Source organism: Typopeltis vanoorti, chromosome 19, assembly GCF_054136105.1.
Source record: "Typopeltis vanoorti isolate ZY-2024b chromosome 19, IOZ_Tvanoo_1.0, whole genome shotgun sequence".
Taxonomy (NCBI): domain Eukaryota; kingdom Metazoa; phylum Arthropoda; class Arachnida; order Uropygi; family Thelyphonidae; genus Typopeltis; species Typopeltis vanoorti.
Window position 1 is genome coordinate 28,282,086 of NC_143567.1, and position 23,815 is coordinate 28,305,900.

The 23,815-nt window shown below is 36.6% G+C and overlaps 1 protein-coding gene across 1 annotated transcript in view; it reads left to right on the plus strand.

The window, feature by feature from the left end:
- Positions 1–2,894: 2,894 nt before the first annotated feature.
- Positions 2,895–23,815, plus strand: part of LOC150095945 (X-linked retinitis pigmentosa GTPase regulator-like) — a 166,165-nt gene continuing 145,244 nt past the window's right edge. Inside the window, exons 1-3 of the mRNA XM_090409247.1 lie at positions 2,895–3,011; positions 4,933–5,058; positions 14,591–14,683. Of these exons, the coding sequence (XP_090265373.1) occupies positions 2,981–3,011; positions 4,933–5,058; positions 14,591–14,683 (250 nt within the window). The 5' untranslated portion in view covers positions 2,895–2,980. The remainder of the gene's footprint in view (positions 3,012–4,932; positions 5,059–14,590; positions 14,684–23,815) is intronic.

Genomic DNA, 23,815 nt, shown 5'->3' on the forward strand with positions numbered 1-23,815 from the left:
CTGGGGCACTCCTAAACAGAAGCAGGCAAATAACTGTAAATATAATAGTATTTTAAGAGGAGTAACATGGGAATTTTCCCAGAAATAATATCCATAATATATTTGTTTCTTTATTTATCTGAATCACATCCATAATAAGCTGCAAATCTAACAGTCTCTCATGCATGAGCAGTATCACGGGTGAGTACGATGTAGGTAATCTGAAAATCCTGCATGGAGGACAAGGTAGTTTCAAGTTACTTCACATCTGAACCAAGTGTGGGGGCTTGTTACGGTATATGGTTAATCATATATGGTCAGAGAGAGGAAGCACAACCATCTTGATCATCTAGGAATGCAGAACTGAAGTAATACCTGCTTTCTAAGAAGAGTCACTTAAATAATGGTGGATGCAAATGGACATTATACATAAAGGAAGTTACATCACATTTACACTTACAGTTTTTATTTTTTGATTACATTAAAGTAAAATATGTTAGGACTAGGAACATCAGGTGTTTTTAGGCCTCCAAAGAATGCGTCTTGGTGAGGGGTGAACAGTGAAGACGGGCTCCTGACACATTTGAAGAAAGTTGGCTAAACGTTTATCCCTGCTATGAGCATGGAAAACTATGAGTTATGGAAGTCAGATTATTCGGATCTCTCAATCGTCACGGATGTTTGTGACTATCTTGGGGTCTGAGTTGAATTTCATTGCCTCCAGCTTATTGGATGCCAGAAGTGGCTGGAAAAAGTTCCATATTTGGTCTCTAGAGCAGGACAATTTAAAACTTCATATAAAATGCAGCCTAATAATAATTAAATAATTTTTAATAATGATAAAAAAATATACCATATCCCGCCCACGATTATCTATAGGCGCGCGCGCGCGCGCGCGCACACACACACACACACACACACACACACACACACACACACACACACACACAGTAGCGTATTTAGGTATAGGCCAGGGCCTAGAGTGCAAATTTTGAGAGGCGGCGGAAATTTCCAGGCTCTCATATTTTAGTCATAACATGTTCCTTATATACCGCATTTTATAAATATTTCTCTACTCACAAGTAGAGAAATATTTTTCTTTTCCTCATTGTAAGTTTAGTCTGCAAGCATATTGGCATGTAATCCGATTCTGCATAACTATACAGACCGAGACACGTGCACGGAAAGCTACTGTATTATTGTCGGTAACTTTACATAAAGGCACACGCGTTAGTCAATTTGATCCCTTTCTTGCTGAGTATATTGCCAAAATCGGGGAAAAAAGGGAAAAGTTTCGTTTCCTATCTTTCCTTTGCCACGTATGAGGAATTTATTAAAATAATGGGCGAGAAATTAATCAAATTTATTGTGGCAGAACTTAAAATAGTTAACTACTATTCCATAAGTGTTGACTCAACACTAGACTTGTCTCATGTTGATCAACTATCCTTCATTGTACGATATGTGAAAGAACATGGAACTTTTGTGGAGCGTTTCATTCCTAACGTATGTCACAAATCTGAAGAGTTAAAAGAGGCGCTATTGACTTTACTAAACGAGTTTGGAATTGATGTAGCAAATTGCAGAGGGCAGGCATATGATAATGCTAGTAACATGTCGGGCAAGTACACAGGACTGCAAGCAAGAATTCTTGAAATAAATCCATTGGCAGAATTCATACCGTGCGTTGGATATTCTCTGTCTCAAATTGATACTTGCGCTGCTTAATCCTCTCCATACTCTTCTGCATTTTTTGATGTCCTTCAGAAACTGTATGTATTTTTCACATCTTCAACACATCGGTGGAGTGTTCTAAGAAAGCACCTGGAAACTTTTGCAAAAGTAATCAAACGTCCTTCGCCTACTCGTTGGTCAGCTTGTGACCATGCCTGTCGGAGTCTTCGTGAGGGATGGACGGAAATAATTTCCACTTTGTCCGAAGTTGAAAATGACAGCAACCAGAAGAAAGTGGGATTCTATAGCAACTTCAGTCACTGGAGGTTGGGATCACGACCTGCCTATGGGCAGATCATGAGGGTGACAAATACCTAAATATGCCACTGCAAGCTCGCTCGCTCGCACGCACACACACACACACACACACACACACACACACACACACACACACACACACACACACACACACACACACACACACACACACACACACACACGCACGCACGCACGCAGTTTACAAGTAAGGCATGTGTGGCCTTATGGAAATGGAGTTTTCTTCTGTAGCGCTAGAATACTCGAAGAAAGACTTGTTGATTTAGTTTTAGTTGTTGAGTAAAGATACTTTTTCTTGGCTTTTCTTTGACTGGTTACTGAGTTGGAAGATCTTTGGCACAGACAAGTAGGTTTTTCTTTTGAAACTGGAGTTTTTATTATTATTTTTTTAAAATGCCGTAGAACTGTGTTTCAGGCATAATATATATACTTTATGGTTTAGGACCACGAAATGTTGGCAGTAATCTACTCCATGAAATCCTTGATTCATTGATTTCCTGTAATTCACTCTGAGTGGTGGTGTAAAAGTTGAGATCGACTGCCTCTAGTTTTCAAAAAATTAGTTAGCGCTAAAGGTGCAATGCTGCTCCTTTTGGGGGTAATGGGGTTAGAGGATTTATTTCTTTAGTTTTAAGATTTTGGGGAGCTTCTAATTTTATAATTTAATACGACACTTTTTTTTTTTTTTGTTACTCACCAAACAAATTTCATGTATGCTCTGGAATTCTTGTTTCCGTTTAAATTCAAAGCCTTGGCTTTGGTGATTATGAATGGCACTTTTGAATTGAAATTTTTTTTCTGTTCATAATAATGATATAATAAACCCATTCCCACAGTACACTTTCATTTAGAGCTTGAAATTAATGATGAGAGTATTCTAATTCTAATATGAGATTATTTGATTTATGATTACAACAATCCACGTTAGAAAGGCACCGAAAAATCAGCAAATTTAGCAGACGTGCTGAATGATGGGCCCGAGAATGTAGTCATGGCGGCCGATGATGAAGAGGAGATACCTGGTTGGTATGAAAAGCACATGGTTGCTAGCGAAATTTATAGTAATGGGTATTAAGTGGTTATGTTTTGATTTGCAATGTGAAAACATCATTCGAACAGTTTATATATATTTAGGGAAAAAAAAGCATGGCTATATAATGGCTTAGCACTTCTGTATTTAAATGACCCGCATTGTAATGCGAAAAAAAATTGATAAGTAATCCTTTGAAAAAAAAAAAAGTTAATTAATATACAGACACAACATTTATTCACTTCATGTTTTTTTTTTCTTCAAAATTTGATTCAAATTAGAATTTTTTCTTGTTGAGAAATCAAAAGCAGTTTGCGTCTATTATTGGTTTATTCAAGAAGCCAGCAATAAATCTCTTCCAGATTTTATAACGCACTTCGTCAGAAATGGTAGTGTCCAAATTTTTTTCTTTCCATGAGCTGTCACTGTATGAATTCAACCCCCTTCTACTCATGATTTTTATAAAAATTAATGTTTCAGTGTTGTGGAGATGGTTATGTTTAAAATATATTTCTTATATCATGAAATATAGAGACCTCGACTCTGCATATCAAGAAGCTAATTTTTTGTTTCATGACTAAGTGTAACTTTTTAAAGGAAGATTAAAACTATTTGTATGCACATCTTTCTTCAACACAGAACAGATATGCATCTATAAAATGCTTCATTTATTTTTCATTTATGAAGCTCCTATAATACACTCTCACAAATAGAGAAATAAAAATCTCTTAGTATCATTGGTAAGGCAAGCATTAGTTTCATGTTATGAGACTTCATAAATAAAAAAATTACCCTGAGGTGATACACAAGCAAAAAGAGTTTAGAGATATGCTCTAAAGTGACTATCATTTTTCGTTATTTTTTCCCTTAGCTTTGTGTATCTGTAAACAGATGCACAATAAACAAATTTAAGGATGCAGTGGAACAATGTCATCATTATATTAATAAAATCATATATTAATTTATGCATTTAAGTAAATAAATCCAATACATATACTACAGTAAATTAATTTAATTATTTATTGCATCATTGTCCATATTGTATATTAATAAAATCCTAAGCCCTGGACAAAAAAAAAAGGAAAAAAAAAAAAAGAAAGAATGATGAGTATAAATTAAAAATTAAAAATACTAAGAAATTATGTACTCATCCTTCATCCAAGTGTTAAGCAAAGCAAGTTTGTGTGTGAAGTATCTTCACAACTGGGCTACTTGTGTATAGAGGTTAATGACTTCATATCAGTTGCCTTAGTATCCCATTTTTGTCATGTATAATGCTGTGTAGTATGGAAGAGGCCATGACCCAGACTACTTTCAACCTTTATTGGGGTCTCAACAGTGGGAGTCAGATCCAGAAGCGATACCAAGGTTGAAATAATGCAGAAGTCATAATTTCCCATATGCAAGGGGTGAAAAGGTTTATCACCTAATGATGAGTAGTTAATTGTACTCTAGTAGTCTCAAAACTGATGCAGTAATAACTTCAACATTAAGTGTAGAAACTTGAAAGGACTTCCAAACTTACTGAAGTCCACTTTTGCCTTTTCCCATTTAGGATTAAAGTCTGTGAAATGTGTTAACAGAATGATAACCAGGAGTGATAAGCAATTTTTAATTTCATATCATTAAATAAATGTGGATGATTTTGATTTATTCTTTATGGTGTAAAGTCATCAAGGGTCATACTGTGCTAGGACACAGGTTACATGTGGATGGCAGTAAAATTATCTTGAAGTGACTGCCACACTTGTTGCAGCTCTGGACACCTAGCTTACTCAGTATACTGGAGAAATATACTCATACAGGCTTACTTTTTTTTTTCTTTCTTTTCTCATAAGCTGCATACTTATTATATATGAATAGTTAAGAATCTGAATGGTAATGGCTTTTCTTTTGCACTTTTTTTTTTTCAGATTCAGGAGCTGCATTCACTTTTGGAAAAAGCCGATTTTCAGAGAACTTGCCAGGCAAATTTTGGATTCTTAATGATATAATATTACAAGTAGCATGTGGCGATGAACATACAGCTTTTATTGCTGGTAAGTGTTTTATTATTTCGAAATTCTTTTATTGCTCATTTCATGGCTCTAGGTTCATTTTCCACTGCTGGAAATGAACCCAGAGTTCAACCTAGGGCAAGGATGTTTGTGGTAGATGAATTTCATCACCAGTGTATGAGACTACAACCAACATATTTGAAGGCCTAAAGTAAAAGTAATATTTGGTCTCTAAGAGCTGGTCTTTAAAATTATCCAGCCCTTAACCTACCTAGAGTACTATTGCAAGCTTACAATCCTTTATGGGTGACAGCATAAAACTTAAATTTATAATATTTCATTTTAGAGATTTTTAATAATCCCATTATGCAACAGTGTTATTTATTTCAGATATTACTACCCATCAATCCTTTACACAAATAAGTTGGACAATGTACAAATTCTGAATGATTATGCAGTTCTTTTTTACAACTATAAACATTAAATCATGAAAATGGTATACACTAGATTGCTTTCGATTATATCATTGCATTGTATTAGGTTCTAAAGATTGCATTATAGGTAACAAAGAAGATTTTAATTTAACAGTGGACATTAACATTTACAAAATAAAGTTTTGATGTTGTGAAGATAGATTAGTGCAAAATAAGTTCATTTTTGGGAAGGTTCATTCCTTGCCATGAACATTCTTCTTGTCATCTCGATATTTGCTGTAATCCATAGAACTGTATTGCAAATGTCAATAAGATATTTTGATGAATTGTAAGTAGACATTTAATGAAAATTAATATAGCAGAATGGCTTACGTTAGAAGTTTCATTGCATAAGATTTATCTCCAGGTATCACAGGCATTTTCAGTATGAATTCGAACATAAATCAACAATGAGAACTTGTCACTCACATCTGGAAAAAAAAAAAAAGGAGAGTAGCATGGTTGGACTGTTCTGAAGTTGCAATAACATTTTTTATATCCCATTCCATCTTCCTTTCATGGCATGCTCAGCAGCCTGTTATGGACAAGTAATTTAGTTTCTTAGAAATCCGATTATATCTTATGACAGGGCAGCTAACTCTATGTTTGTAAATTGTGTATTCTCCTAGCCAGTTGGTCTGTGGATGAAAAACTGAATTTCCAGGAGAAAAACCCTGCCACTGTTGTATAAGACCACCTAACATGCCTTGACATGAAAAGTCCTGACAACAGTTCTTCGATCCTAGATGGAATTTGAACTCGGGCGTTTCCAACCAGAGGGCATTGTTAATACTGACTGAGCTATGGTGGCTTTCATTTTTTATATATTAAAAATAAACATTAACAAGGACAAGCTGTGTGAAGAAGAAAAATTTCTCATAAGGGGGGAATAACTTAAGTCCCTCAGATCTATTCAGATCGGGATGATATAATAAGGTTTAACTGCATTCTTTAGATAATTGCTCCAGAAGAATATGGCTTTTATATATGACTTGTCTGTTTGCAGAGAATTCTACAGAGTGATCAAAATTAAAGCATCCCTGTGCCTTGTGGAGTGCCACCCAGTAATCAAATACTGTGAAACTTTGCAGGCATAATGTGGAAACGATATCTTAAGGGGATACTGCACGATGTACCAAATGGAGCTGTAGTAATTTTTCTGAGTGTGTGTGTGTGTAAGAAAAGAGGGAGAAAAGCAATGCAAGCATAAATGACACATTTTTATTTACTTCAGTTATGCATTCATGAGCTGTAGCTATACTATTCAATGTGTTGCCCTTCCCAGTTTGTCACAAATTGCCGCATCTTTTGCAGTAATGTGTTCAATGGCAGAATGCAGCTGGTCAGGCTGATGCTGTGCACATGCTATATTATGCAGCCTTTCAGTACTGGCAAGTTATTAGAATGATCTTAGTCAATCCTGTCTTTGAGACATCCCCAGAGCCAGAAGTCACGGGGGGGGGGGGACAGACAGGTGAACCAGGCAGCCATGCAGTGGGAAACGCACAGTTAATCACTCTGGCTTCTGTGAAATATTCTTGAAGAATCTCTTACAGTTAGACTGATGTGTGGAGGGGCCCCATCCTGCACAAAAATGACTGAATCCATCCACAGGCTTTGTTGTAGCTGTGGCACAACAAAATCGTTTATCATATCATGATACCTGTCGGCAGTAACTAAGCAGGTCACAGGACAACTGGTAAATGTTCTCAAGAAAGAATGGTCCAATGATAAATGAGGCAGCAAACCTGCATCAGATAGTAACTTTGGGTGAATGCAGAAGAATTTGTTGGAATCCATGGGTTTTGAATTGGATTGCGAATACTCACAGTTGCCCATACCTGGGGATTGTAAATATTCACAGCTCTGTTTAGATGAAAGTGAGCCTCATCTCCTCACAAAATCATCCACAGCCACACAGCGTCAAACTCCACTTGAGCAAGGAATGTCAATGCGAATGTCAGTCAACTTTCAAAGTCCTGTAGCTGCAACTCCTGTGTCAGGGTTATCTTGAATGGGTAGAAATGCAGAATCTTTCTTAGAATTTTCTAGACAGTTATGTAAGGCACATCAACATGTCTTGATACAGCATGTGCACTGCAGGAACCAACACTGTTATTCATGGCCTGCCCTACAATGACAGTAACAACTTCATTCACTTGTTGTGAACTGATTGGTTTGTAACTTCTGCCAGTTACAAACTGACAGTGATCCCGTTTCTTCAAAACAACTAATTATTAATGAATGTGGAGTACACATGAAGATAGTGGACCTCATCGATATTTGTTCAGACTATGAAATTCATTAACCTTGCCTCAATATGCTTTGCTTCACAAGCAAAGCATGTTGAGGCAAGGTTAATGGCATCACTGTGGGCAGTATTAACAACCAGAATGAAGGGAAAAATCCCATGTCCATCTTTTTAAACCCTCCTGGCATCTACCGAGTTGTGTGATATGCAGATTCCATGCATTTACATCACACCTAGTGTTGAATTTTGGAACTACTACTCCCTTTCCACTTCAGGTATCACTTCTGTATGGCACACAATGTATTCCTGTACACATTTTTATTCACTTCAATTATACATTCACGGGCTGTACCGTTCAATGTGTTGCCCTTCCCAATTTTAGATTACTGGATGGTGCTCCACAAGGTTTTAAACAGGGATACTTTAATTTTGATCACTGTATGTTTGGAGGGATGGCATTTTTGACAAGTCCAGATTGTTCTAGCTCTTGGAATTTAATCTAGTCGTTCTTAATAACAAACAGCCACAGTCTGCCTTTGAACAAAATATGATAAACCACAGGTATAGGGAATTTTAGACATCAGAAGTGGTTTCAATAAAATGCATTTCTTGTGCTAATAATACCTCAGTAGAGCTCAGTGGATAAGAGGTTTAATGATATTTTATTTTTGACTAGGATAGTGGCATGACTGAGTATAGATATAAAGTCTGGTGGATTTTCTTTTCAAAGACAGAAAACCGAAGTCTCCTGTCTGGCTGTCGAAGAATTGGCAGTTCTAGGAAGAAAATGTGTTAAACTTTTTCTGTTTAACACATTTTCTATGTCTAACACATTTATTACATACACTTGATCAATCTTGAAATAAATGTGTTAAACTTTTATTGGGATTATATTGATCAAGTGTATATAATAAACAACTAAGTTATACCAAGTAGTTTCACCAACTAAGTCTGTTGGCATCTTCAGGGTACATAACTGATGTAAGGCACTAAAAAGTAAAAAACTGTTACAAACTAAAATCAACCGATTCCAATTATATTAAACAAAGAACAGAGCGCTTAGGATAGAAGCACAATTCCTTACATGGAGGAGGACTTCCGGTCCTGAATTTTTAAAGAGGCCACAACAGTTGCCTGCTGTACACAAAACCTTAACAGGAACCAAGGACTAATCTTGCCCGTGATCTTGAAGACCCTTATCAGATCCTTCAACTCGCCAGAACTGAATTATAGTGCCAACTATAGAACGTTCCTAAATAACAACAACGGAGATCATCCACGCTCTATGAATGTATGATACGCACTCTGTTCTTTGTTTAATATAATTGGAATCGGTTGATTTTAGTTTGTAACAGTTTTTTACTTTTTAGTGCCTTACATCAGTTATGTACCCTGAAGATGCCAACAGACTTGGTGAAGCTAGTTGGTATAACTTAGTTGTTTATTATATACACTTGATCAATATAATCCCAATAAAAGTTTTTCCAGAGCTTTTTTGGTCAAGAAAATTAAACGTTTTTTAACAAGAAAATGTGTTAGTTTTTTTCAATTTCTAGATTAAATGGTATATATCGATGAATGGCATTAAACTTTGTAAGAAAGTTTTGACATTCAGATATGGAACTAGGTGTCCCTTCTATGATTTGCTGCTTAAGGTAGGTTTTCTTCATCCCTCAGTAATTCTGTAAATTCTCTTTACATCATCTTGAATGAATTCTCCCTCCAGTCTGTATTTCCATAGTTGAAATCCATAATGATAGTCCTTCTTGTACCCATAAGATTTATCTGCATATGCTGATAATAATAATAATTATTATTATTATTACAGGCAACTCCAGGGAGTCCTTAAACTCATTGAGGGGGACCCCTAAACACCATGTCCACACAACTATACGACATTCTCACAGTATCTATCATACCTTGCCTTGAACTCACTCACCGTCATAGCACCCACAACAGACTCTGGCAGCTTATTCCACTCATTTACCACTCTAAAAGTAAAGAACCCAGCTCTAACACCCTTGCTAACCACACTCTTGCCCAGCTTCCATAGGTGTCCCCTAGTTCTCCCACCACCACCAGTCCTGATCTCAAAAATATCCTCTGAATTAATCCTATAGAAACCCGTTAGCAATTTGAATGTCTCAATCATGTCTCCCCTTTTCCGCCTATCAATTAATTTCTGCAACCCACAAATCTTCAACCTGTTCTCATAAGGTTCATTCCATAGACCTGCTATCATCTTGGTCACTCGCCTCTGGATCCTCTCCACCTCCTCCCCATCCTGGTCTGTAGCAGCATCAAGTTCTGTATTTTACCCAATTAATCCCTCACACCAAACAGCCTCAAACCCATTGCCTATATTACTCATGCCCACTTCCAATATTGGAGATTTAACTCTTCTGCAGTCATTAGCAATATCTCCCTCCCCTCGCATGCTTCCTGTCTTGTCTATCATCACTGAATATATACTGAAGTAGTCATATCCTGTAACAGTATCCTCCACTGTGAGCTAAACTTGACTAATAAATTTTGACATTTTGAAATCTGCCATTGCTAAGCACTCTTTACCTTTATTCCAGATGCTTCTAGAATTGCAGACCAGGTCAAGTATTCTGGTAACTCTTAAAATATGACCAGTTAAAATAGGGAGCTCTGGTTATCCCTAACTTACTGTCATATTCTTTCTTGCTCTGTATTTCTCTCATTATCATCAAATTCCTGATATGAACCCTCAAGGGTTGTACAGGATATGATAGTACTACATGAAAAACTTTCATTATTACTAACTTCCTATCTACAGTCTTCCTCCAAATCAATCTGTTACCTGTCAAGACTCCAACATTATCAGACTTAGAAAAAAAAAAGACTTTTTTTCTAAGTCTTTTTCCTGCCAACCTGGCAGAGAAAATCTTTCCTCTCCCATTCTGTTCAAGTGACCGTACCGCCTGAGATTAGCTGTTCTAACACATTCCTGGATGCTGAGAATGTCAAGTTCTTTCTAATATGCTCGTTTTTAATATGATATTGGCATTGATGCCATCTGTTCATGCCCCTAATATTTCTCAGGACTCTCATATTTGCAGTCTCTAGTATTTCGTCAAATGTTTTACTTCTGACCCAACTCTCAGATCCATGAGTTAAAATTGGTTTGAACACTGTCTTGTATATAGCTAATTTAGTGTTTTGACTAATTTCTCTCTTATTCCATATAAATTTATTCAGTTGACTTCCTACCATACCAGCTTTGTTGATTCTGTTGTCTGTTTCCACATTTAATTTACCATCTTCACTAAAATTCGTGCCTAAGTAGTTGCCTAAGTTACTTGTTCTATAGGTTCTCCATTCACAGTGCAGTTGATATTTTCAATGCTTCTGCCTATTTTCATTGTCTTTGTCTTGATATTGCTGACCTTCATATATCTATTACAAGTTATTCAATTTAGTCAGGGAATCTTGCAGACTTATAGCGGATTTATTTAGAAGTATAACATCGTCTGCATAAAGCAAAGAGCTGAGATTAACATCTCCAATTTTGATATCAGGTTTAATACCACTTTCCTTCATAATGTGATCCATATAGATAATGAATAACAGAGGGGGATAATGTACATCCTTGTCTCACACCAGATTTAACATTAAACCATCTTCCTGTACTTCTTTCAATTCTAACTGCTGACTTACAACTCAAATAAAGACTAAGTATTGCTTGATATAATGCACCATGCAACAGTAGCATTTTGAATAGCTTTTCTTTTGGCACCTTGTCATATGCCTTTTCCAGATCTACAAAACTTAAATACAGATCTTTGTTATATTTCCATGATTTCTCAACTATTTGTCGTAAAGTAAAAATCTGAACCTGATAGCCTCTATTTGGTTTGAATCCAGCTTTCACCGAGTTTCCTTTCCATATTCCTTCTCAACCATTTCTCAAGTATACTTACATAAATCTTACAAGGAACACTTAGGGGAAATGCCTCTGTAATTCTCACATTGTTTTATTTCCCTTTTTATATATGGGTACTATGACAACTCTACTCAAATCATCTGGAATTCGCCCCTTTGTCCAGGCTTTCTGAACTATGCAGTGCAGCCACCACAAAACTTTTATACTTCCGTACTTGAGCATTCTGATCTGATCTTCCCTTTCAGTCATTTTCGATCATAGGTGACTTTGTAGGCATTGCCCATGAGGTGTTCCTGGTGAGATTTTTAAAGGGTAGTTCACCATTGCTTTCCCCAAACCCAATATTTTTATCTGTGCTTTGGACTGGCATATGGCTGGGATATATTCATGACTGTAATCCATGTGTGTGTTCAAGGGGCCGGTTTGCCTGTTCTGGGGAACGAAAAAAACCCATGTTTCTGGGTGAAAAAACCCCCTACCTCTGTATGAGGCTGGCTAACTCACCTTTAGTTTTAAGAGACCAGATAAAGGTTTCTCATGTTGCGGAATCGAACCCAGGCCTTTCCTGCCAAAGGGCTTCATCTATACTGATTGAGCTATGGAGGGTCTACTCGAGCATTTCTGGTCGAATATCATCTACTCCTGCTGTCTTTCCACATTTCAGGCCTCTGATGGCTTTTTCTATTTCAAGTATGGATATGTATTCCTGACTGCATGCTTGTTGAGTGTTTTTTTACCACTGTGCTATCACTGCTTGTTTCATTTAGCAATTTTTCAAAGTAATTACCCCATACTTCAAGGATATCTTTTTTCCCAGTTTTCATGTCACCCTTATCATCTCTTTCCTCCATTTCTGAGCTTCTTCAACAACCTCCAGATTATCTTGCCGCCTTCTTGATATTTATTTTCTATGTTCATACCAAAGTCTTCCCACGACTTTTGTTTAGCTAGTTTTACACAGTGTCTAGCTTTCTTACATTTGTCTCTGTATTCTCTAGGAGCACAAGCCTGACTTAATTGACAGGAACTTTTGATATGCTTTCTTCTTTTCCTTCACTGTCTCTTTAACTTCCTGTGTCCACAATGCAGTTCTGATTTTTCTATCCTTGCAGACAACCTCACCACATGCCTCTCTGGCTGAATCAATCAATGTTTTCTTCAGGGCTTGCCACTGAATCTCCAAGGTTTGGTTCCTGTGCTCAAACTCTTTCATTTTCTTTTCAATAATCTTTCTGTATTTTAGTCTACAGTTCACATCTGAGAGCCGTTCAACTTTTATTCACTTTAAAACTTTCTTACATGTTCTTCTTTTCAATATGAAATTCAATTTTATCCTGCCCAAGACTAGACATTGATCACTTCCAATTTCAAATCCTCTGTACACTCTGGTGTCCTGCGGGAAAACATCACTATCAACAATAACATAGTCAATGAGCCTTTTCTTATTCCTTGTCTCTTCTCTTCATGTGAATTTGTGCACATTTTTATGTTGGAACATTGTGTTAGTAATAACCAGTCCATGTCCTGAGCAGAAATCCAATAGGTATTTGCCATCATTATTAACTTTGCTCTTTTCTCCAAATTTTCCCGTCAGTTACTTTCTCTATGACCTCAAAAATTTCTTCCACTTCTACCTTAGTAGAACTGTCTGTGGGACCATAGGCACAAATAAGTCTCATTATCCAGTTTCCCATTCTGATATTTGCCCACATCACTCTACTTGAGACTGCCTGCCATTCAAGAAGATTAGCCTTGTATTTAGTGTTAAATAATATGGCTACTCCTTCTTTTCCTTGATTGACCATAGGCACAAATCAGTCTTATTATCCAGTTCCCCATTCTGTAGAAAGGTAATTGTATCAGATAGTTCATAATTTTTTGATAATAAAACTGAAGTTGTGATTATTGGAAATTATATGCTCTTAAGAGTGATTAGGCAGAATTACTTTTCACAAAGCATCAGCCTAGAAAAGAAAGATCAGCATTTTTTGTTTGTCTGTTATTTGTATATATATTTTGTTTGTTATTTATTGATTATTTTTGTTTTATTTTATTTTATGTTAATTTTGTTTATTGTATGTTATTTTGTATGTATATTATGTTCCTTTTTTAGTTGTACTTGAGATATCTTTGATACGTTTGAAAATGTTACAATAAAATATTTCAATGTAAGATTTTTTTTTTGTTCTTTAATTTCTAATCAAAAATGATTAGAAATTAAAGAACAACAATGTATTTTGCAACTATATAGTATAATGAGACAGCTGATCTCATATGGAGGTGGCAGTATTTTTCATCCCATGGAAACATATAGGATGAAGTTGTAGTATACCTGCACTTAACAGATATAAAACATTAGCCTCATGGCATTGTTTTCGCCATAATTCCATGCAAATCCAACTGTAAAATATATTACATCTAATACCACATTAGTAGAAAAAATAAAATTACCTACTTTGTAGCATATCACATATTCCATTAGTAATAACAATGGAATATGAGATTCAAATTCAGCTTAAAAATACATTATTTTGTATGTATTTGAAACTGAGTATGAAAATGATCTCAGTTTTTTCTAATGGCCAGACTTTTTGAGGAATATGTAAGTCATGTATGTCATCCTATAAAGTATTATAAGATATGTATACTTAATGACATTAGTTGCCTTGTTTTGGTACTAATACAACCAATTGGTTATCTTTTTGAAATTTGTATTCCAAAGTATAACTTGGAACTGTTCAAACATTAGATTTGAAACATTCATTTTAAGAAGAGACTAAAACCTTTGCTTGTAATTTCAGAAGTTATTTATGAAGTGAGATTTTGGATCTTTTATTTACATAACCAAAAATAAAATTGTGCTATAATCCACTTTGATGCTAAAATCTAGGTAGGAGAAGTAAAAGTATTAGAATTGCTTATATGAGTGTCTTTTTTTAGCAAGTGGTCGTGTTTTTACATTTGGAAACAATGAATGGGGACAGTTAGGTCATGGCCACACTAAACCAGTTAAAAAGCCATCTTGTGTTAAAGGTAAGCCATATTAAAATATTATTTATTGACAATAGAAGAAGGAGCTCAGTTGGCATTCAAAATTATTAAAAGATAATAAATTTCTATTATTGTTTTGCAGCCAAGTAGTATCTTTTGAAAAAAAAAATTGAATGATTGAGAGAATATGAACATCGAGAGTTTGCTACTTGGCTATACAACTATAATGAATATTTACAGTTAACTATCATTCACATAAGCTTGTAGAGAATAAAGAAATGGTTTGTTATTGTGGAAGTTTGCTACAATCAGTTTCACTTAGCTTAGTATGCATACTTTGGGCTCCAACTGACACTTTTCAGTAGTTTGTTATAGAGAGTGAATTTACTATAGTGAGAGTTGATTGTATTATTCTTCTTTTTAATGATTTTCAGTGCCAAATGATGTATTTTAAGCCCTTTATTTTTCTGCCTTAAGTATTTTTGCACTGATCAAGAGTTCTACTATGAAAAGTCTAACTTTCGAGTATGAGATGCCAAAAGAAATGCTGTTCAAAGCACTAGTTATATGGTGTAAATGGGACATTATGTCAAACAATACTTAGTCCATATTTGAATTGTAAGTCAGTAGTTAGAATTGAAGGAGGTACAGGAGGATGATTTGATCTAAATCAGGTGTGAGTCAAGGGTGCACATTATCTAAACTTTTATTCATCATCTATGTGGATTGCATTATGGAGGAAAGCCATCATGTATGATCAGGATGATATCAGGATGAAACCTGATAACAGAATTAGGGATATCAATATTGTTAATCTCAGCTCTTTACTTCATGCAAATGATGTTATAGTTCTAAATAAATTTAGTACAAGTCTGCAGGATTCCCTATCTAAATTGAATTACCTCTGTAATAAATTTATATGAAAATCATCAATATAAAGAAAATAAAAATAGGCAGAAACATTGAAAACATCAACTTCTTCCTGAATAGAAAACCTATAGAACAAATAAAACATTTCAGGTACTTGGCCCAATTTTTAGTGAAGTAAATGTGGAATTTGATAACAGAATTAACAAAGCCAGTATAGTAGGAAGTCAAATGAATAAATTTATATGAGATATGAGAGAAGTTAGTTCAAACTTTAAATTAGCTATATACAACACAGTGTTCAAACCAGTTTTAACTTATGAATTTGAGAGCTGAGTTAGAAATAAAACACTTGATCAAAGACTGGAGACCACAGGTATGAGAATGAACAGATGGAATCAGCAGAAGTATCATATTAAAAATGAGGCTATTAAGAACTTGATATTGTTAGCATTTAGGAATGTGTTAGCAATGCTAATCTGTTGGTATGGCCATTTAAACAGAACGGGAGAGGAAAGATTAGCAAAACAAGTGTTCTCCACCAGGAGATGGTAGGAAAAACACTTACAGAGATTGATACAGTAAAAAAGTGCCTTAGAAGACAGAAATATAAGATTTGATAATATTGCAGTGTCTCTTGACAGATAACAGAGTGATTTGGAAGAAAATTGTTGACAGGAAGTTAGTAAGGATCTAATTTTTTTCATGTAGTACTGTTATAATATCCTGTACACTCCTAAAGATACATGTCAGGAATATGATGATGATTCGATAATATTTGATCAAAGACTGGAGACCTAACTACTATACGCTAACCACTTGGTCAGTGTATTGAGTGGTTAGTGTATCCGCTCCCCAGCCAAAATGCTGCAGGTTCGAATCCCGCCGATAATGTCGATACCGCCAACTGACCGCAACTACACCAACAGGTGTAGTTGCGGTCAGTTGGCGGATTGAGCGTGGAGACAGAGTTGCAGAGCTGGTGCCTTCCCTCGATGAGCCTTTGGACTTGCTGAAGATGTCAAATAATAATAATAATAATAATATTCAGAGGACTTTTGCCTGATCTGTGATGAGAATAATAGTTCAAAATAGCTGTTAAGAAAGTGAAATCCTTAATTGGATTCCTTGATAAGAAGCAAATATATGAGCTCCTAGACAAATTTTGTTAATTATCTTTTTTCACTGACCACAAATCCAGTTCACAGCTTTACTGATTATAATATGATCCTTTTTGACATTCCACTCTTCAAGATCTATAACCATTGCTCCAAAGTTTATTCTCCTTGCCATTATCATCCAGTGGAGCTAGAATGATTTTCCATTCTACTAAAATACTGTTCTGTCTTCTTTTTCTGAAGAACGATCTCACTTTTCCCTCATCATTATCATCAAATTCCTGATATGAACCCTCAAAGGTTGTACAGGATATGATAGTACTACATGAAAAACTTACATCATTACTAACTTCCTATCTATAATCTTCCTCCAAATCAATCTGTTACCTGTCAAGACTCCAACATTATCAGATCTTATATTTCTATCTTCTAAGGCACTTTTTACTATATCTTGGTCTTCCTCAGGCTGTTTTTCCTGCCAATCTAGCAGAGAACACTTGTTTTGCTAATCTTTTCTCTCCCATTCTGTTTAAGTGACCATAGCACCTGAGATTAGCTCTTCTAACGCATTCCTTGATGTTGAGAATGTCAAGTTCTTTCTAATATCCTTGTTTTTAATATGATATTGGCATTGATGCCATCTGTTCATGCCCCCCTAATCTTTCTTAAGACTCTCATATCTGCAGTCTCTAGTCTTTGGTCAAATGTTTTACTTTTGACCCAACTCTCAAATCCATAAGTTAAAATTGGTTTGAACACTCACTGTCTTGTATACAGCTAATTTAGTGTTTTGACTAATTTCTCTCTTATTCCATATAAATTTATTCAGTTGACTTCCTACCATAACAGCTTTGTTGATTCTGGTGTCTATTTCCATATTTAATTGACCATCTTCACTAAAAATCGTACCTGAGTAGCTGAAATGTTTTACTTCTATAGGTTCTCCATTCACAATGCAGTTGATATTTTCAATACTTCTGTCTATTTTCATTGTCTTTGTCTTGTTATTGCTGACCTTCATACCAAATCTATTACAACAGTTACTCAATTTTGTCAAGGAATCTTGCAGACTTGTACTGGATTTATTTAGAAGTTACCTTTGATAATATCCAGATCTCAAAACATGATATTATCAGAGGTAACTAAGATTTCTCTTTAGCTAGCTTTTCCTGGCACATCACATTCATGGCTTCCTCAGCCTACATTTTACTAACTTGGTGTCCTTTTCCATTCAAGATTTTTCACCTCTCCAACGTTAACACTGTATAAGTTCAAAATATACCCAGTCTTGAAAGCATTCTTCTCATGTTTGGTGTAGTGCATGAAAATCTCACTAAATCAATACACTATTCGCTGCTATTCAGAGGCAGTTTGGTCCCTTTCTCAAAGAGAGCACAAAATTTACTCTACTCACTTTTTTCAGTTCTGCTGAACTGACCACTATTGTTCCTCCACTTTCTTTTAAGTCTGTAAGAACATAAGCAGCTGATGGTCAGCATCCATTTATTGTCCAGCTTTAGTTATACTGCACCAGCTTCTTGCCCCCTTTCATTCCTTTTTCAACAGAAAGTGCCAAAGCAGTGGAAAAAAAAATTCAGCTTACCATAGGTGGTTTGCATGAAGAACCCCAGCTTCATACTCAGCTTATGCTTAAGCAAGCAATAAAAGCAAAACAGTCATCAGCAGAAATAAATCCGCTTTCATAAAGGCCAACAGTAGAAAACTTGTCTCCTGTCCAATTGGAAGCCGTATCTTCTGGTCCCTTGTTAAAACTATCAGACACAACTTCTGCTCACCTGCACCCCCACTTTTTTTTCTCTCTCATCCAGATGGCACCACTGTTGTTGTAGTACCCAAAGATAAAGCTGACCTTCTGGCATCACTCTTTTCCTCCAACTTCTACATAGATGACCAAGGCAATCACTTCCTGTCATACCATAATCTAAGCACTGTATGCCTCCTGTGGTTTTATGGCAAAAAAGACAACAGAAGAATAGTAAATAATTTGGACACTAAATGTCTTCAAGTCCTGATGGCATCTCTTAACTTGTATTCAGACATTGTACTCTGGAGTATCAACTCCGTATTGTCACTACAGTCTTTTATACTCACAATATATGCATTTTTCATGAAAGTTGTCACATATGATTGGCTGCAAAACCTAAAGCACATCACCAACATGTGTGGGTAAGAGATTGAACACAATTAGTAGTTGGGTGGGTATAAAATAGAAGAGTGAAAGAGAATGCCTCATTTTATGGATGCTGAGGAAGCTATTAACGTGATGTGCTTATGCAAGGAGAGGCGGGACATAAATGTTAGTCCAAGCAAAGCAATCTGATCCTGTCTGATGATTTGTGTATTACTGAGGGAAATCTTAGTTGGTACTTATCCCAATATATAGAAGCAATCATAATGTATATCCAGCCTATTCCAAACAAAAGGAAATAGAAATCTTCCTTCAAGCTACTGATTAATTACTATCATCTCAATCCTCTCCAAAATAATGGGCAAAGTCATCAGTATTCAACTTCTCCACTACCTAGAGACCTGCCAGTAAATCACTGACCACTAGTATGGGTTCTGCCATTCAAGATCCATGGATGATCTCTTAACCTACGTCGCCCACCACTGGACATGTGCCATGGAAAGACTCAGGGAAACATTCTGATGTGCTTGACATTACCAGAGCTTTTGATCATGTCTGGCATTGAGGCCTTCTAAACAAACTGCCATACTTTGACTTACCTATTATCCTCTGTAATTGGATAGTCACCATTCTCTCTGATCCTTCACTGCATGTCATGGTAGATGGCTTTCTCTCTTCAAGCTTCGCCACCAATGCAGGACTGCATCAGGGTTTGGTTTATTACTTACCATCTTTCTCATGTACATAAATGATGTACACTCAATCACTACTACCTATCCACAGCCTTTCTGTTGATAGTACTCTCCATTTATCCTACTCATTTGACAAACTATACAGTGCTCAGACATCCTAAGCTTCATGATCATGGGGCAAAGACAATCTGATCACCTTCAGTGCCACCACCAAAGTGCAATCTTCCTTTCCTCTTTTGAAAGGGATCACAGTTCACCTACCTTACCCTTAGTAATACACAAATCATCAGACAGGATCAGATTTCTTTGCTTGAACTAACATTTATGTCCAACCTCTCCTTCCATAAACACATCACGTTAAATAGCTTCCTCAGCATCCATAAAATGAGGCATTCTCTTTCACTCAAAATTCTATTTTATACCCACCCAGCTACTAATTGTGTTCAAATCCCAAAGCTTATCCATCCATCCATGTCCATACCACTTCTTAATTTTTCTTTAACCTCTTACCCACACATGTTGGGAATGTGCTTTAGGTTTTGCAGCAAATTATATGTGACAACTCTCATGCAAAATGCATATATTGTGAGTAGTCTGTGTATTTAGTGCTTGTGTAAAATTGGTGATGCAGTCTATTTTATTCTGTTTTATCCTTAAAAAAATTAGTGTTTTATAGTATATTAGAGTAGGTTTTCGTGTTTTTAAAATGTTGCCAAAAGCACAAAAGAAATGCTAATAAGAACAGGAAAGTAGTGAACAAGAAGGTTTTCTCCACTAAAGACTATATTGCAATCACTAGGTTAAAGCAGATTATTAGACAACAAGGGAATTATTATTATTATTATTATTGTTCCGGGAAACTTCAAGGAGTCGACAGACTCATCGAGGGAGGCCCTAACATCATGTCAAGAACAACTATTCAACATTCACACAGTATCTATCATACCTTGCCTTGAACTCATTCACGGTCGTAGCACCCATAACAGACTCTGGAAGCTTATTCAACTCATTCAACACTCTCCAAGTAAAAAACCTAGCTCTAACACCCTTGTCAACCACGCTCTTGCCCAGCTTCCATGCATGGCCCCTAGTCCTCCCACCACCAATCATATTTTCAAAAATATCTTCTGGATCAATCTTATAAAAATCCTTCAGTAATTTGAATGTCTCAATCATATCACCCCTCCTTCGCCTATCGTCCATTTTCTGCAACCCACAAATCCTCAACCTATTCTAATAAGGTTCATTCCACAGACCTGCTATCATCTTGGTCACTCGTCTCTGGACCCTCTCCACTTCCTCCCCATCACGAAGAAACCCTGGTGCGCATAACTGGGCACAGAAGTCCAATGGGGTCTTATCAAGGCTCGATACAGAGGAACAACAACTTGTTTGTCTCTGCATGTTAAAGTATTTTTCAGAAGCCAAGTGATTTGGTGAGCTGTTTTAGTCACTTTTGCAGTGTGCCCCCTAAACTTCAACTCCCTATCCACCAACACTCCCAAATCCCTGGCCTCATCAATCTCCTGGAGTACGGTTCCACCAATGCGATATACTGCTGCTATTCTTTTCACCCCAAAGTGCATAACCTTACACTTTGCCACATTAAATTGACATCCATTTTTCCGAGCCCAGTCCTCCAAACTATCCAAATCATCTTGTAAAATTTTGACATCCTGTGCACTCACAATTGCTCTACCCAACTTTGCATCATCAGCAAACAAGTGAACACTTCCTCTCAAATCCTTTCCAATATCATTGATGAACAAATTGAAAAGCAGTGTTTCAAAAACAGAGCCCTGCGGCACTCCACTAGTCACAAGACGTCTTTTAGACTCCACTCCTGAATAAACCACTCTCTGGTATCTCTTCTTCAACCACCCTCCTATCCATCTCACCAACCCTATATCTATCCCCATCTGCTCCAGTTTACTGATTAGGGTTCCATGTGGTATCCTATCAAAGGCCTTGGCAAGGTACAGTAGTATCACTGTAAACCCATTATCCCTATCCAGTTCAGCCGTCACTGTGTTATAAAACGTGAGCAAGTTACTGAGGCATGATCTACCCTTCACAAAACCATGTTGTCCCCCATACAATATCCCATTTTCATGTATCCAATCCTGTATTCTTTTCTTAACTAATTTCTCTAAGACCTTGACAATGATTCCTGATATGCTAATCGGTCGGTAATTTACAACAGCAGTCTTGGAACCACCTTTATGCAGTGGAACTATTTTCCCCTCTTTCCACCCGCTCGGGACTAACCCAGACCCGAGACTCAAATTAAACAAAATGGTCAAGGGTACTGATAATTCTTTAGCTGCTTCTCGTACAACACGAGCTGGTATACCATCCAATCCCACAGATGTATTGACATTGAGGTTATGCAATAGGCTACTCACCTCCACTTCATTCACCACAATTCCCGTATAATCTACTGGTTTATTCGTTTCTGCAATGTCACCACCTGGATGATATATTCTTGCAAAGTGCTCACTCAGTAACTCAACTATCTCAACTGATTCAGTTACCTCCCTACCATCGGCATTCTTTAAAATCATTCTGCCATGTACATTTTTCCTTTTACTTGCTACATATCTAAAAAACTGTTTAGGATTCTCTTTAACCTGTATGGCCAATGTTCTTTCGTAATCCTTTTTTGCTTTTCTTACCACACTCGTCACCCTTCTGGCCTGCGCTTTATACCGTTCATGTGCCTGCCGGTCACCTTTCTCCTTAAATTCCCTCCATAGTTGTTTCTTTTTTTGCAGCTCAAGCTTAATGGTGTTATTCATCCATTTAACCCCTACTTGATTTATTATTCGGACTCTAGGTATACAGTCAGCCATTGCTTCATGCAAGCACTTCTTAACTATCTCCCATGCACTATCAACTTTTAGTCCTTGCAGTTGTACATGCCATGGCACTGAACCAATCAAACTCCTAAGCTTGTCATACTTTCCAGCCCAATAATTCCACATGTACCCTGTCTTAATTGAAAATTCTACACCTTTAGCCACCTCCCAAGTCAAGACCCTATGATCACTCTCACCAATTGGTGTCAATATGGTCATATTTGTTACAGCCAAATCCTCAGATATAATTACTAGGTCAAGCACTCTCTGACCCCTAGTATTTTCCATTACATGCTGTCGCAGATAGTTATCCCTTAATAACCGCATAAAATCCAATTCCTTCCTCCCGTGTGTCCTCTCCTCACTCCAATCAGTGCGACCATAGTTGAAATCTCCCATAATAATCACCTTCCTTCCACTCATTTCTTCTATTTGCTTGTGCATACTATCTCCACCATCTATTCCATCACCTGGTCTATAGCAGCACCCAACTATATATTTTGTTCTGCTAGTTTCAATCTCACACCAAATGGCCTCAAATGTGCTCTTTTCTCTATCCTGCAATTCAACTTCTATTCTCCTTGGCTGTAGCTCATCAGCTATCATCAACAATACTCCTCCCCCCATTTTATTCTCTCTGTCATTCCTGAACACACTATACCCATCACATTCAATCCCACTGGCTATATCATCTACAGTCAGCCATGTCTCACTAATACCAATAACCTGTGGTCTGGAAGTGCCAACCATAGCCAAAAACTCTTCCTTCTTGTTCCTAATACTCCTAGTATTAGTTTACATGAATTTAAGACCCCCATTAGCCCCAACCCTACCTTGATGCCTTATATTAACTATCCCACTCTGATTTGTTGTCCTTATTTGCTCTGGCATATTATGTTCATTCTTACATTCAACTGCCTCTCTAAGGACTGTATATCTACTCCCCCCCCCCTTAACAAATCTAGTTTCCCTGAATTGGCACATCCACTACATTCAGCAACACTTTCTCTCAAGTCTTCTTACACCGTAACCATTCAAATGCAAGCCATCCATCTTATACAGATCCTTTCGCCCATCAAACTCACTCCACATGTCCACAAATTCCACACCACTCGTCATACATAACCCACGCATAAAGTCATTCACAATTATGGCCCTCCTTTTAAACATTTCACTGTCATACCGTGGCAAAAGACCAATCATTAAAGACCGAAAAACCCAATCATCAATTACAGAAAGTTGAGCAACATTTAGAGGAACACAGGGAGAAAATAAAAAGTTCAGCAGCAAAATGGAAAATAAAGCATGGAATCAGGTAAGTTAGCATGTAATAACAAAAACATGTTCATCAATATCATAAGCATGATATTCATGAACATTGATGAAAAATAATCATAAAACATGTCATTGATGAATGGGTTATAACGTTGAGTTTTCCCAGTGCAAAAATTAAAAATATAATGCGAGTAGTAGGCATTAACGATTTAACT